Source organism: Dermochelys coriacea, chromosome 1, assembly GCF_009764565.3.
Source record: "Dermochelys coriacea isolate rDerCor1 chromosome 1, rDerCor1.pri.v4, whole genome shotgun sequence".
Lineage (NCBI taxonomy): Eukaryota > Metazoa > Chordata > Testudines > Dermochelyidae > Dermochelys > Dermochelys coriacea.
This window is the reverse complement of record NC_050068.2, coordinates 338,416,375-338,432,445: the sequence shown is the minus strand read 5'-3', so window position 1 is coordinate 338,432,445 and position 16,071 is coordinate 338,416,375. Positions and strand designations below refer to the sequence as shown.

At 46.3% G+C, this 16,071-nt stretch overlaps 1 protein-coding gene across 12 annotated transcripts in view; it reads right to left on the bottom strand.

Annotated features, from left to right (window-relative positions):
* FRMD4A (FERM domain containing 4A) overlaps positions 1–16,071 on the bottom strand; it is a 545,903-nt gene that overhangs the window by 89,078 nt on the left and 440,754 nt on the right. For all 12 annotated transcript variants that reach the window (XM_038383022.2, XM_043498286.1, XM_043498253.1 and 9 more), the window contains 3 exons: positions 15,487–15,571; positions 7,889–7,945; positions 3,650–3,672 (listed from right to left, as the gene is read on the bottom strand). In XM_038383022.2, the coding sequence (XP_038238950.1) occupies positions 3,650–3,672; positions 7,889–7,945; positions 15,487–15,571 (165 nt within the window). The remainder of the gene's footprint in view (positions 1–3,649; positions 3,673–7,888; positions 7,946–15,486; positions 15,572–16,071) is intronic.

Below are 16,071 nucleotides of genomic sequence, written 5' to 3'. Positions count from 1 at the left end.
CAGCCTCAGAGCACCCCTGGAGTCGGTGCCTATGGCCCCGGGATCTGAATAAGCCACTCCTCTGAGCGACATAATTACACCGACCTAAGCGCCGGTGTGGACAGCGCTATGCCAGAGGGAGAGCTACTCCCACCAACATAGCAACTGAAAAAGTGGGTTTTTTACCCACGAAAGCTTATGCTCAAATAAGTCTGTTAGTCTTTAAGGTGCCACTTGTTTTTAAAACATAGCTACTGCCACTCATTGGGGGTGGATTAATTAAGTCAATGGGAGAGCTCTCCCACAGGCTTAGAGCTGCTACAGTAGAGAGCTACTGTGGCGCTGTGTGTCTGAAATGGTACATGACACCCTTTCGGGACAGGCAGGGAGAGTCCAATAAAGGATGGTTAGCATGCCCCAGCACTGGACAACTCATCTTCCCCAAGACCTGCAACAGGAGCAGCCATCACAGGAGAAGTGACAACTGATCAGATAAGAATGGCAGAAAGTTGCCACCTGGATTTTGTGAGGTCGCCTCTGATTTCCATGACGATTTGCACATTCCCAAATCATTTTCAGAATGCATGAACCCTCATCACCAGGAGACGTCACCTCTCAGGGAGATGATGTTTTGATGTCATCATGCCTATATTGCACTGTGCTGATGCCAAGCTGTGATGTAAAGATCACAGCACCATACGGTTAGATATCAAACCACAATAGTCCCCACAGGCAGGAATTCTGCAACAAATGCTTTCGTGGGAATTCTCCCTTCCTTAAAGTTAAGCACCCGCTTAAGTGCTTTGCTGGATTGGGGCCAAAGAAAGACCATTAGTCTCCTGAACGGTAAATCTGACACTGCTTTCAGGCAGTAAGTTTGCTGAAATTTTCCATTTTCATTCTAAACATGCATCTCTTAGATAGCTTTGTTTCTGCAGAAAGCAGAGTTCAATAGTGCAGCCTTCATGAAATTTATGCTGTCATTTACAAGATATAATCTTTAAATCTCAGTAACAAAGACGCTCTGTAACTGCAGAGCTTCTCCATATCAGACAATAGCAAATTCTATTAGTAACAACATTTCAACAATGATTTATCTCAAACGCAGATATGTAATAACAGGAGCCACCTTCAGCCCTCGCATACATAGGTACAACTCCTATTGTCTATAAACAAAGTTACCCCTGCTTGCATCTGGCTGAATTTATCCCTAAGACTTAAAGTTCATACATTGCTGTGTTGATGAAACCCATAAGCACAGATCTCAGTGGGTGAAATCCTGGCCCCAATGAAGTCAAAGGCAAAACTCTCATTGACTTCAGTAGGGTCAGGATTTCACCCAATAAGTAAACCCTCTCTAGCGAATGTGAAGTGCTCATGAAAGGTGCTGGATGGATGTCCCTAGAGAAAGGGCATAAAGCGGTGCAAGCTTCTCCTATGTTGCTCCTACAACATGCCTCAAACCCAGCCTACAGGCATGGAGGTCAGTCTCCAAGGTCCATTCATATCTTGGCCTCTGGATCATGAGACCACCAACAGGGTGCCAGTTATAATGGTGGGTTTTGGAAAGCAGACATTACACTGAGACCATCAGACTCACAGAGACCACCACACAATGAAGACTTTCATTCACTAAACAAAATTAGCTGGCTACACAGGGAGCATACCTTGCAGCAGTGTGGCCTACTGGATTGTGCACCAGAAGTAGACTCAGGAGACCTGGGTTCTACTCTTAGCTGTGGCCTACTTGGTGACCTTGGGCAAGTCATTGCCACACTCTGTGCCTCAGTTTTCCCATCTGTAAAATGGGGATACTGAGACCCTTTTTAAAGTGCTTTGAGATCTACAGATGAAAAGTACCATATAAAAACTAGGTACTACCTTCACCCTGACATGGAGGACCATTTAGCCCCACCTATGGTGGGGTTTTCTGTGATGTTGAAACCTGACCAACTCATTTGACACAAAGCAATGAACAGCCTTCAGCTGGTGAAAACCTTCCACTGCTACTTCTAGCTCTGCACTGGATTGGAATCGGATCCATCCAATCCTCTGAACCACCTCACCCAATCTGCTCAGTCCTCAACCTTATTCAAGTCCAGCCTGTGCATGTTTTTTTATGTACAGGATGCTCTGCTGTTCATAACTCTGTGTGTGCTATGGAGGACGTAGTTATCATGGGCTTTGATTGAACTGGGAAAGCATTTCTCACTTGACAATGTGTTTTAAATCAGCCTGCATGATAAAATAGCTAAATGTCTCTCCTAACTACAGGTTTCAGAGTAGCAGCCGTGTTAGTCTGTATTCGCAAAAAGAAAAGGAGTATTTGTGGCACCTTAGAGACTAACAAATTTATTTGAGCATAAGCTTTCGTGAGCTACAGCTCACTTCATCAGATGCATTTGATGAAGTGAGCTGTAGCTCACGAAAGCTTATGCTCAAATAAATTTGTTAGTCTCTAAGGTGTCACAAGTACTCCCTTTCTTTCTCCTAGCTACCTAACTAAATGGCACCGCTGATAACTACGCTGCTCTGAAATGGTTGGAATTGAGAAATAAAGCAAGATCAGGCTTGTGTTTCCTTGTCACAAATGTGTCAGGATTTCGCAAGCCGACTGGGACTCTGAAAAATGATAGGGCAGAACTAGAGTCCCTTTTTGTTGAGTGTCGTCTCACATTCCTGGTTGTTGCAGGGCAAGGTTACAGTATTTGCAACGCACATTCCATCTTTCCAGTTTTTAAAAAAAATTAAGTTTATGTTAGTGCTGCTTAAAGATCCTAGCCTGCCAGAGCTGGAGAATGAAGTCTCGTTTTATCTGGTCCTCTGTTTAGTCACAATCTTCTGTTCATCCCCAGTAGCACTGTGAGCATTCTGCCAATGCATCTCAGCCTTGACTGGAGGGACCTTCTCTAGGGGATGCCTCCCTGCCCATCCATTTACTGGCTTTCCTTCTGAGATCAGCTGCAAGGATGATTGATGGTGACTCCAGTTGCAGTCAGTTTGAGAGCAGTACAGTGTAATCTATGGTGGAGTTTGTTTTTGTAACATGGACCTAGGTTTGCTAAGTATCAGAGTGAGAGCATCCACGGATTTTCCACAGGGCACTGAACAGCCATCAGATGATAATGACTTTCGGTCACTACTGACCTGGACCTGATCTGTGCTGGTAACTCAGACGCTGTACATTTCATTAACAATCCCCTGAGCCATCTAATCCCAGCCGCAGGTAAAATTTTTCAGCATTTCTGAAAATCAGGCTCAAACTTGGCTCAGGCATTCAGCTCATCCATTCAGAGGCACCTAATACCAGTTAGTGAGAGACTTTTAACATCAAGTCCTGCTGGACATGTGGTATTACAACACTGATTGTGGGGGAGTCATTTCCTCAGTAATTTCCTTCTGCAGGCTACCCTGTTTCCTGAACTTCACGAACACATCAAGAAATTCACAAACAACGTAATCACAAACAATGCTGTTTTCAATATGTGGTCTGGGCCAGGGCAGCATTTTGGACCTAAGTTATTACAGAAAATATGATGTCTAGGCTAACAATGTTAAGAGTTCCCCATTGCAATACAGTTATAAACTGTCACATCAGTCCTCCAGCAGATATAATCAATTTCACTGTCAGAACAAATAATGGCACTGAGAGAACTTTCAACAAACTTACCTTGCAAAATCTCCTTTCGCCTCCTGTAAAAAGATGGAAAAAACCCAATAGTTGTCACTAAAATAGCAACATTTAATTCAGAAAAGATACATTTCTAGATTTGTCACTTACAAATATGAGTCAACAATAGTTTCCTTACTTGACAAATTTCAGTGGTAATGTCAGTATCAACCCTTTAAACTAAGCCGGGCTTGCCAGACCACTTTGGGCTACAATCTAGACATATCTTACAAATCAAATAGGGTTAGGCAAAGCAAGTTCTAGGGCTGATGACTCTCTACCCTGTTAGTGGATACCTATGGTAAGTGCTGCAGGAAGTAGTGCTGGTGAATTAGTAAGTGTGTTCTTAGTACTAAATCATTACTTCTATATGGTTAGGGGGAAGTGCATTGCTACAAGATCTCCAAAGTCCAAGTGACTAGTGGTCACTGAAAACCCCATGAGACCTTTTGCAAGTATTAGCCCCATTGCTTGGATCAGTTTCCAGTCGAGTAATTACATTCTGCATATCTAAATTTCCCATTCTGCTTTTTGTTGGACACAGTGTTTTTCTTAAACTGCTGTCATTCCTACCTAATTAAGTACTTAATTATTAATTCCTACTTAATTAAGTACTGAATATATATTTTAGATGTTTCGTCCATGAAAGCATTGTGATCTATCAACATCAGAGTCCAATCCTATACTGGTGTGTGGCGCTCCACTCCAGTGATGGCATCAGTACCAGAATTTGGTATCCGCTAGAGTCTTGTAGCCATATTTTGATATCTGAAGCATCCCCAAAATTGGTTGTGTCACATTCCCAATACGCACAGTGGTTGTCATTAGAAAGTCAACATTTACCAAGAGTTTCACACTTTGCTTTAACATGATTAAATTTATAGTGTAGACAGAGCATTAGTTTGCAACTGGCCAGTAATGGAGCCTCCACAATGGGCATGTCTTCACTAGAGAGCTAACCTGGACTCTTACTTGGGTGTTGCCTATAATTCCCCTCCGGTCCATGCACAAAATCCTCTCACACAAGTTTAGTGGTGCTTTAAACCAGGGCTAGTTAGCCTGGCGGGGTGTGCAGGCTAGAGCTCAGCTGCTGCTTTCATTTGGGTATCCCACTTACTTTGCAGTGAGGACACAAGCTGAACCATTTGAGTACTGACAGTCCTCCAATGCCTTCCCACACGTCCCCTTGTGTGTACAGGACACACAAATTCTCTTAAAATTCACTAAGAATGAATCAGAGTTGCTCAGGCTACTGCAATACAAAGAAGCCTAGGATATGCCCCCAGAAGTCCTAGCGACACACAAGGGTGAGTGCAGAATCAGTGAGGACACAGTAACTTGGGTTTGACTTTGCAGCATGGCTAACCTGAACTGACTCTGCAGTGCAGGCACTGAATCAAAACAGATAGCTGAACGATCCACCTTGTTCTCTACTGGAGCGTATCACACACAAAGGTTGTAATAATTACAACTTGGTCACATATAAAAGTACAGTTATGTTGCTTAATTTCATTAAGTCACACTTCAAACTACAACCGCAATGTATATAATATCCTGTGTTTGGTTGTGATGGTAAATACTTCAGATCACAGCAGTCAGGGGCTACAGTGGCATACTGGCTGGGGCTTACATCTATAGCTGCTAATTGCTCAAGCTATTCATTAGGATGCAGGGACAAACAAGATTCCTATCCCTAGCACTAATTCTCACAACGAGCCTGCTGTCTGAGATGTGTATTCACCCAGCAGGCCAATATGCAATTGCTGTAATGTGCTTTTAATTGTTTCTCTCCCCCCCTCTCTAATTTTTGCTATATTACTCTAAAATTGATCTTAATGAAGAATGAAACTCCCCAGCACTAATTGCTTCTGTAACACGAAAAGTGCTACAGAAGTGCAATGGTTATTATTTATTAACATATGCTGATGAGATGGCTTGGCTGTTCCACACGGATCCTTTAGGATCAGAGTCTCATGGTTGACTGGAAAGAGACTAAAAACTGCACTGAGAAGAAGAGAAAAAGAAGAAATCTGCTGACCATTATCTCTGATCTTCTCCCATGATAATTACCGCCCATAAAGAATGACATGCCCCAAAACCCCCCACCGTCTGCCTTTATGAATTATTCCTGCCAGGTCACTTGTACTGAACTGCAAGCATTACTAAACACTCTTGATAATTGGTGCATCATCCCCCCTCTGCTTCATGAATAAAGAGGTTGTCTCAGTACAATCATAGGCCCAACTTCAATCTTGGTTTAAGCAGGTGTAACTTGCTTTGTAACTTGATTTGGCCCCTGGATTTGGCCCACTTCAGTTTACCCTGATCTTTAGGTTGTAGGTTACATTTCAGCGTCTTGCACCTTGTCAGTCATCTACATTTGGGCAGTCAGTGCAAAATGCTGGCCATTTACATCTGTGTGAGGGAATGGAGGATTCTGATTTGGTAACATTCTGCATAGGTGCAAATGGTACAGGGGAGATAGGGAATCAGTGCTGTTTGAGACAACTTTGTTGCTCATCTGCTGAAGGATTAGGGCTTGTCTTAATTGCAGAGTTAACCTGAGTTAAAAGAGTGCGAAAAACCATGGGGTGGGCCATATATATATGAGCAAGTGTAGCACCAGTGTGGACGCAGCAACTTGAGTGTTATTTCACAGCTAAACTGTTTTCATAAGAACGCTGCTAACTCGAGAGGAGTAACTTGAACATAGCTAACTCAAGTTAATTGCAGTGAAGACATACCTATAGACATATTAAATCCTCATCCCCAGTTGAACTGGAAGCCTTGGGAGAATTTTGTGTTTCCTGTTGGGCTGTATAAAGCTGCCTCTCAACTGCTTTTCTTTTTGTGTGGACAAGGGAATCCCGCTATGCCATGTAACTTCCCATCCCCTTTCCAGTTTGTTGAAGTGCCCAGGAATAAGTGATTCATTTTGAACTGGAGATTAACTTGAACTACAAAGTTCAGATCTGGTTCCAGATCCAAATTTTCCAGAGTTTTAGTTTGGGCCAGTCTTTTAATTTGGATAAAATAAGATCTGACAAATCTTTTCTGAAGCAGAATCCTAAGGTGGAAATTTAAGGCTTGATTTTCAGAGGTGGTGATACTTGCAGCTCCCACTGACTTCAAGTGGATTTGTGGGTCCTCAACACATCTGAAAATCAGGCACAACCATGGGCTTGATTCTCTTCCCACACCAGTGTCCATCAGGAGCAACTCCACTAAGTTAGTGCAGTTATACCACTTTAGAATTGGTGACAGAGCAGAACCTGGCCTTGCTTTTCAAAACTGGATTTAATATTTTCATCTTAGGTTTCCTTTAGCTACTGGGTTGGCTCTGACACAGGGTAGTCAGCGAATTTGGAAACTTATGTCTCATATGAAAGTAGGGTGACCAGATAGCAAATGTGAAAAATCGGGACGGGGGTGGGGGGTAATAGGCGCCTATATAAGAAAAAGCCCTGAATATTGGGACGGTCCCTATAAAATCGGGACATCTGGTCACTCTATATGAAAGGAAAGAAGCGTGGTCTAACGGTTGAGCACAGCCCTGTCTGGGGCATCAGGAGATCTGGCTTTTATTCTGGGTTCTTACCTGCTGATGTGGTGAGGGTTAATTCATGACGAATGTGTGTAAAGCCCTTTGAGATCCTCAGATGAGCGGTGCTATAGACGTGCAAAGTATCACTAGATATGGATGCAAATTAGGTTCACTGTACACTTCAGCACAGGGGAATGATGGGGCGTAAAGAACCCCCTTACATCCCTGTGTGGGCGGCATGTGTTGCTGGAATCTCCAAGGAGGAGGACAGCATATGCTGCTGGGCTGCTATTCCCCTTCTCACACAGGTGCGCAAGGAGTGGATAGGCAGGGGTGGGAGTGAGTAGAACCATGGCTCCAGCCCCAGCATGCCAGCCAGCACACTGGAGCTGGAGAGGATGGGGAAGTAATCTGTGCCAGGTAGCTCACTTCCACATCCACTTCCAGTTGGTTCCCATCATGCTCCTGGGGCAGCGCAGCAAATCAATGCCCCTTGCTTGGCTGGGACAGCAGGGTTACAATCCAGCACTAAAGGGTTCCAACCTTTTCCCCCTAGCGTGGCAAAATACACCCTACCTTCTCTGTTCCTGTACACTTGGTGTAACCCCTTCCGAGGGTCTGTGATTTCTGAACCCCCAACAACAGATTTAAGCATCGCAGACACAGAAGGAACAAAAGACAGCTGCTACCCCTACCTGCAAGATGTAAGCGGCCAATTCAAACACCACCTCGCTGTCAACCTCAATGAGTTCCTAGGAAGAAAAGAGAAGGGAAAAAAGCAGAGTTCACTAAATTTCAGCTCCCCCAAGACGAACTTGCTCGTTCCTGCACAGTGAAATGTGCCTTCTCTGGCTCAGCTTCAAAGGGTTCCCATTACTCCCAGAGACCAACTGGACCTGCTCACAGCGATGTGGAGAAAGCAAAATACACAGAACTGTGTTCTGGTAAATGAAGCACGACATCAGAACTCAACCAGGGTGGATTGGAGGAGTTGTAGGGGAGGGGGCGCGGGAGGAGGAGAAATCATTCTTTCCCATGCGCTTTTAGGAGAAGGTTGTATGTAATATTTTTCTAGTCCCAAAATACCACTCAGGCTTCATGGGAACATGGCTTTTCCCCCTTCCCCTCAGCAGGGAAAACTGAAGGGCTGTATCCTCTGGAGCAGTGTGCTGTGTTTGCAATAAAACCCAGAGCCCCATAAAACTGACCGGGCCTCAGGTTTCACAGCCAGTGCTATGCTGAGCCCATGCTAATGCTGGATTCCAATCCGAGCTCCCGGAGGAAGGTTTTAGACCCAGTGGGCTGATTACAACCGTTTCTCTCACACAATTGCCTGGACTGATTTATAGTTTTGCACTGAAATTATATTCTTGACATTGCATGGCAGTAAAATGTGATCTGTTCTAAGCACTTCCTTACAATGCTCATCACTGTGGGATCCAGGCACCAAGAAAAGCAAAGGGAAACTGCTATTTTGGCTTCCGCCACAAGTTCAACTCCCCACAATACACATATCTGGACTCCCCAAGCAACAGGTGTCAGGAAACAGATGTAAGGAGTTAACACATGTTGCAAGAAATATTCAAAACGAAGTGGGCAATTAAAACTGTCTGCAATCATAGGACAAAGGAGAGTTAGTAGGTTACAGGTTGTAATGACACATAAAACCAGTATCTCTAACAATCTGTTCCACCTTGTATTTAGCTGTGGCACTCGGATTACCTTTCCCAAACCCGAAGAAGAGCTCCCTAAAGCTTGAAAGCTTGTCTCTCTCACCAACGGAAGTTATCCAATAAAGGATATCGCCTCACCCATCTTGTCTCCCTCAGCTGTCAGGGAAGTCATATAAATGGTGCTTCTTTCTGCTGCCACATGATGTAGGCCCTGATCTAGCAATTGCATCTGCATGGGCAGTGTCCTTAACTCATGCACAACTCCACTGAGGTCAATAGGGCTCTGCTGGGGCACCTGGGTCAGAGCCTTACTTTGTCCAAATCACCTTAGGGTGGATTCCAACTCTGGAGGTTCCTGCAGGGCTCTCGGAATTTAAGTTCATGTTTGAATTGCTTTACTGTCTCTGGAAAGAAAGGTGCATCCGGTACCCGAGATCTAAATTTAGACGATACACTCCATGCAGGTAATGGACACAGCTCATTTCACAAGCTATAAAACAAAGGTCCCCAATCTGAGGTGTGTGCCCCCCTACAGAGGCACCACGGAATGTTCAGGGGGGTGTGGCTGGGGCTTGGGCCAGCCCCCAGAGAGGTCGGGGAGAAAGCGCCACCCAAGCCGGCTCTGTGCTCAGGACTCCGCTCCTGGTCCCACTCCAGGGATCCTGGCTGCCGGCCCCGTGTCTGGGGCTCTGCTCCCGGGGCTCCACTCCTGGGATCCTGGCTCCATGCCCATCCCTAGCTGTGGCTCCAGCCTCCGCCCCCTTACTCCTGTCCGCACTCCCTCAGCCCCCTGGAGCCGGGGCTGCAGCTCCAGAAGGGGGGACACAGACAGAGGTAAGGGAGGGTGCGAGATACAAAGTTTGGGGACCAGTGCCGTAAGAGCTGTGCTGGCTCTGTCCCTGGCAAACAGAGATACTCTTGTGTAAGCATTGTGGTTCAGCAGAGCCAACTTTCTAGAAAAGCAGCTTACCTCATCGCCTCTCTAATGATCCACTGGGGGTTGCATTGAGGTGGGAGCAAAGAAAGGCTCTGTAGTTTGCAGTGAAGAGGTTCCTCTTGCTTCCCCCAGATTCAGCTGCTGCTTCAGTGTTTGATGAACTTGGGCTGATTTCATGCATGATGAGTATGCACCAAGGGAACACGGTGGGGGGCGCAAGTTACATCAGCACAAAGGCAGGGCCCAGTTAGGCACAGCCCAAGATAAGGGGTGGTATGGGGCTGCAGAATCCCAAGAGCAGAGGGAGACACAAAGCATCAGGAGCCAAAAGGCCTCCCAGAGGCAATGCATTCTCTCCTACACCCCTTTCAGGGTGCAGCTTATGCCCTGCTCTGCAGCCAGCCAGCTCTGCTGGCCAGCGTCGGAGGGGGCAGAGTACCATGTCTCCCCCTCCCTTTGGAGCACTGCGCGGCCCCAGAGAACGCAGAAATAGCACTATCCTGGCACTCCACTGAGTGCAGAGATTCTGCTTCTGCCTGACCCAGCCATAAGGACCATGCAGATGGGGGACGGTGCCTCATGCTTGCTCCCTCTCCGCATAGCCAGGGCCGGTCCCAGGCATGACCTGGCCCCAAATGAACATATTTCCTCACCCCAGTTTTCCAGGAGCCATCCGTGGTTATGGCTAGGTGAGCAGTAGAAGCCCTGCAGTGTAAGGAAAGACCTCAGGCCAATGGGAATGGATTATTGCCTATTATTCTGGACAATTGGTATAGGACCAATATGCCCAGACACGTACCAAATCCCCAGGGAGCTCACCTTCTAAGCAGGGTTTACTAACTAAACCCGCTACGCTGGCTCTATAGAAAGCCCTCAGTATAGCTCAGCCCCATAGGCCATTGGGAGTAAGCCCCGTTCCTCAGTACCCACAAGGCCCCTGGGAATTCCATGCATGGACAGAGTGACAGAGGGGCCCTCCTTAGTGCAGTTCCATGGCTGTTTGGTGGCCTCTGCCCAGTTCCCATCCACCATCGCACTGCAGTGTGGCCAAGCACCGTCTATGCATGGAGACTGAACTCCCTTCTGGCTCCCTGGCCGATCCCTGCACAGCATCACCCCAGCCTGGCCTCCGATTGAGAAGAGCAACTCGCTTTTCCCCAGCATCTTTCACAGGCACTAAAATTCAAACACTCGGTTTAAAACAAACCAAGACCCGAGCGAGGCGGGAAGTCAGACTGGGAAGGCCCTGGGAGGGAGTCTCGCCGTCAGAGAGGGCTATTTTTGTATTCGGATGACAGTAGGTTTGAATGTGCAAAGTAATGGTTTCAGGAGAGGTCAGACGGAAATAGATCGACCCAGATTTCTAGGCTCCCCCGACCCCCTCCGCTTTCTGTTATTAAGCCTCCTCCAGAATAAGAACAGCAGCATAAGCTTTTCCTGGCAATATTCCCAAAGGATGGTCCCTGGGCACCAAAGTGCATTGCGTACAGAGCTGGTGGCGGCTGGAGCCGCCAGTGGGCTGAGTAAGCATTTCGAACCGTGGCCTCTTTGAAAAGCAAAGCTCTTCAAAGTTACTGCTGGGCTAGGTTCATGGGGCCCTGCCCTGCCACCATTCCTGCAGAGTCCCCACCACCACGTCACAGATGCAGATAATGGTCTGTCGGCCCAGGGCCCAATCCTGCTCCCACTGATGTCAGTGAGACCTTTGCCAGGGGCAGCAGGATGGGACCATTAGTTAGCAACCCTGACAGACACTGTATTCTTTGTGTGCGAAGGTTCCTGTGGGGTTGGGGTGGGGGAAACCCAGACCTTCCCGCCAGGAACCCTCATCCTCATTCCTGCCTGGGATCTAGGAAATGCTGAAGACACATGTTAGCATGCGGCAGGTTGTTTCGCTTTTTTAATTAAAAAATATAACACAGCAGGAAGCTTTTGAGACGGTGCTAGATGGATTCAAATCTCAGCCAAGGGACCACGTGGCTGTCCAAAAACCCCATGGACAACATCCCCAAACCCCATGGGCTTTGTCTCTAACGGGCTTTGAGAGTGTTAGTTGTCAGGGGGTTTCAAAGCAGCCAGGATTTGGAGTCAGGAGCCAGGATTTCCCACACCTAAGTGAAAGCAATGATACAAACGAAGGGCATTTCGGTTGGCATTGTCCATTGGCCCCCTGGATTCCATCTGCCTTTGGGGAATGGCAGCTGGGCTGTGCTTTGTGACCCCAGAGCATCCAGCTTCGATGGAAGGTTGCATTATGTGTATTGCGGTCCCACCTAGAGGCCCCAGCCAACATCGGAATCTCATTGTGCTAGGTGCTGCAAGCAAGAGGCAGCTCCAGCTGGAAAGAGCTTACACCCTAACTGACAAGGCAGACAAAGGGTGGGAAGAAGGACAGTTACTCTCCCCAGTTCACAGGGGGAAGGACTGAGGCACAGACATGGTCACACTGGAAGCTGTGGCAGAGGCAGGATTTGAACACAGATCTCCAGAATCCCAGGCTAGTGCCTTCACCACAAAACAACCCTCTCTCAACGATATTACTCAGCTTTGCTTCTACATTTGCGCAGTTGAGCACGTAAATGTGCAGGTGTGCCTAGAGTCAGGGAGATGGCAGCTAAGCACCTGCTCTGCACACACAAAATCTGAGAGACCAATTGTGATCCTATTGAAGTCAAAGGGACTGCTGCTAGTGAGGATTAGGACATGGCACTGTGGGGTACACTGTTGTCAACTGGAGCCAAAAGCCTGTTTAACGTTTCTTACTGAGCAAGTCACTTCCCTGCTTGGAGTGCTGGGACAAGCATAATACCCTTGTTCTCAGATCTTAATCCCTCTCAACTTTCTCCAGCTGCTGCTCCCTCACTGGCAGATGAGTCACTAGGGATGGTTTCTGCCAGCAAAGATGTGAGGTGGACAGGGAATAGTTCCAGACAAGGGCCCAGCTTCCCAGCGATTCCCAGACTAGAGACACCCACCAGGGCCCCCCTCACAGCCTCTTAGAACAACCAGCTTCCAAGCAGGGCTCTCCAGGTTCAGCTCGAGATGCCAAGGCAGCACAGATGCAATGGGGGTGAAGGGTGTGTGATGGAGCTCCAGGAGCTGTGTGGAGGAACAAGGTCTCTGCACAGATGACCCCGATCCCCTAAGATCTGCGTAGATCCCTGGGAATCTGCAGGTCCAGCCCCCAGCCACTCCAAGCAGGTATTACACCAGGACTTTCAGGGTAATCAGATGACTCAGAGCTCCCCCTTTTCTCTTTCACAAGACAATTTTCTTGGCCACATAGGAGAAAGCAACTGTGTGGCCCATTGCCTCTGTGCAGCGCTTAACTCATCTCAACACATTTGAGTTCTGAGCCAGGAAGCTCCTTATCTATCTCACACTCAATTCTGCGCAAGGGCTAGTTTTGTTTTCAGTAACTAGTGACAACAGGCTGGTGTTTTTTCAATAGTCCACAAGGCCAGATTATTTTTGGCACAAAAACATTTCACCATGTACTGGTTTCACTCCTTTCCTCCCTCCCCCCCAAATGGGTAGGGGAAGCTGTTCCTGATCCTGACATTTACGTTAGTTACAAGGGCACCCTCTTCTGGTGGATTCCTCTCACTACCATTGCAGGGGTAACCTGCAACAATCACTCATTTCTATTCTTTATGCAGAATTTTTTTTTTTTTTTAAAACACTCACTTGGTTGTATACTTTCAGTTTCAAGCTCACATCTGCCTCTGGCACAATTTGATTCAATTTATTTTCAGGGGTTGGTTTTTTTTTTTTTTTAACCTCTAACAGATTCTGTGGAAGGGAAAATGTCAAGTAGACTAGGCCATAAAAACATAGGTATGTTGAGAAAAAGAAAGGCAGGGGGCATGGAGGGGACGGAAGACTGAAATGGTAGGTTGAGGACTGAGGTGGAAATTAAATGTCACAGTGGAAATATTTTACAATTTTTCTTTTTCAGTCCAAGACGTTTTTGTTTGGATGTGAACACTCCCACATTGTCTGGGAAACTGAAACAGCACTTTACAAACAGAATTATTTAGCATCCCAGCACTCTTGTGAGAGGCACTCAGACAGATATAAAAGGAATGGATGTGCTGCAAGAACTAGCACTATCTAGATTAGATGTAGGTATGTCTGATCAAGTATTACCCCTATTTTATAGCTATCGAGAAGAAGGCAGAGGGGCAAGGTGACTTGTCTATGACTACAAACAGTCATTGTCAGAGCGGTGATTACAACTCAAGAGGAATTCTTGGCATCTAATCATTTGTTCAAGCCCTCATCGGTCTCGTATGGCCTGTGCTCAGTGCATCTAATCTGCCACACACTTTCTATGTGACCCTGGGCAAGTTACTCGATCTCTCTGCACCTCAGTTCCCCACTTGTAAATTGAAGATGATAACAATCTACCTCTGAAATAATTAATATTTATAAAGCATCTTGACAACCTCACATGAAAGCTGCTGTACAAATGGGGCAGTCACTATTTGTTCCAACTCCAGGGACCCTGGAGAGCTAAAAGCATCAGTCTCCAAAATCTGAACTAAAGATCCAGGCTCTTCAAGCCAAGAGCTGTAATACACCATCGCCTCTGTGGATCGGACACAGAGGGGGATGTGTAACACATACTGACAGGTGGGTGCCCCAATGTGAAGTACAGAGAGCCTGATGGTGTGCTCTAGGTTTAATATTGAAGGTGTCCTCTTCATGGGCCAGGCTAGTCAGCTGCCCCTGCCTCAGGAACCCATAGAGAACTCCAAAGGCTAGAGATTGCAGGAGGGGAGATGGGGGGCCAGGACAGGAGTGTGCAGGACAGATAGCCTATGTGCACCATCACCCCACTGGCTGTACGGAGCTCACAACAGAAATGTGAGCTCTGTGCATGATGCCCCTACAGCATGATGCACCTGCACAGCTGTGTACATGATATACCTGCACCACTCAATTTGTGCTAGGGTCACTCTTTTAAAGGGCTCTTTTGTTCCCCAGGGACATGGGGCTTGATTCACCTTTCACACTAGTGTAACTCCATTCAAGGAAGTTACTTATTTTCCGCACTGTAAGGGAGAGGACAATCGATCCTTCAGTTTACGACAGATACCATAGCAACCTGTACGGAACTTGGAGCAAGGAGCACAGGTTGTAAGAGGGAAGAGTTTGGAGGAAGCACCAGGAACGGAAGTCAGTCTGTGTGCACAGGGCTGGAATGCTAGCGGCTGTTGCAGTGCCTCTGTAACAGTTCCCTGAATAAAGTGCCAGTTTAGTTTTACAAGCATGGAGTCCTTTCTTGTTATTACCCAGCATGCAGTACACAAAACAGATAAAACAAATGGCAGATCATAGATAAAAGATCACATATGAAGGTGCTCTGGAAAGGGCTGGGATATGGCATAAGCATGGTGAGACAATCCATAGAAGGAGAGAGTAAATAGACCAGGAGACTGTTGGAAGGCTAGTTATGCAAGGTCACCCTGGTCCAGCCTCTCTTATTCACATGAACTCTCTTATTTCTTTAGAAGTGCTGTAGGCATTATATTTCATTACAACCAGAATCACGGGTAGTGGAAGCGGATTATCTATAGCAGTATCCTTACTTATGGACAAATGGAAAACCCCACGTCCAGATGAGTACCCCATTTTTTTGAATCCCCCAGTCCCTTCCTTAATTCAAAGGAGTCCTTACCTTGTAAATACAGGACTTTGCATTCAAGAAAAACAACTCGATGGTGGCATTATCCTTTAAATAAGATATGCTCTCAATGTAGAACCTGAAAAGGAAAGGGATAGAGAGATGAGCCACACAAGAAACTTACCACTAGACTTTGATTACATGAAAAATGTGATCAATAAAGATATAAGGACTAAGGAAGTTCCTTTGTTTATAATGAGGATTCTGTGGTTTGGTGAGAGATCTGTGTGTCCTTTAAGACCCGATCCTTCAGCTTAACTGCATGTATAAATCCCGACCGTGCTGAAAGGAAAAGGATTGCCAAATGGATTATTTTATTTCTGTGTTGGATTTATATCTATATTTATACCTATCTAAACTTTCTCTGCAGTCTTGGTTGGTACATCTTTTTCACTCCCTGCCCTAAGACACTGGGTAGCATTGCTGGGCGCTGTTAAGAAATGGCTTCATTCTAACCCAGAAGAGGTTGCAGTTTAGTAATGGGTGAAATGATTCTGTATATACAGAAGAATTTTGTTTAGCCAAATCCTTATCACCAAAAAAACCCTCAAAACACACTCAAACAGATTTTATTTGTAG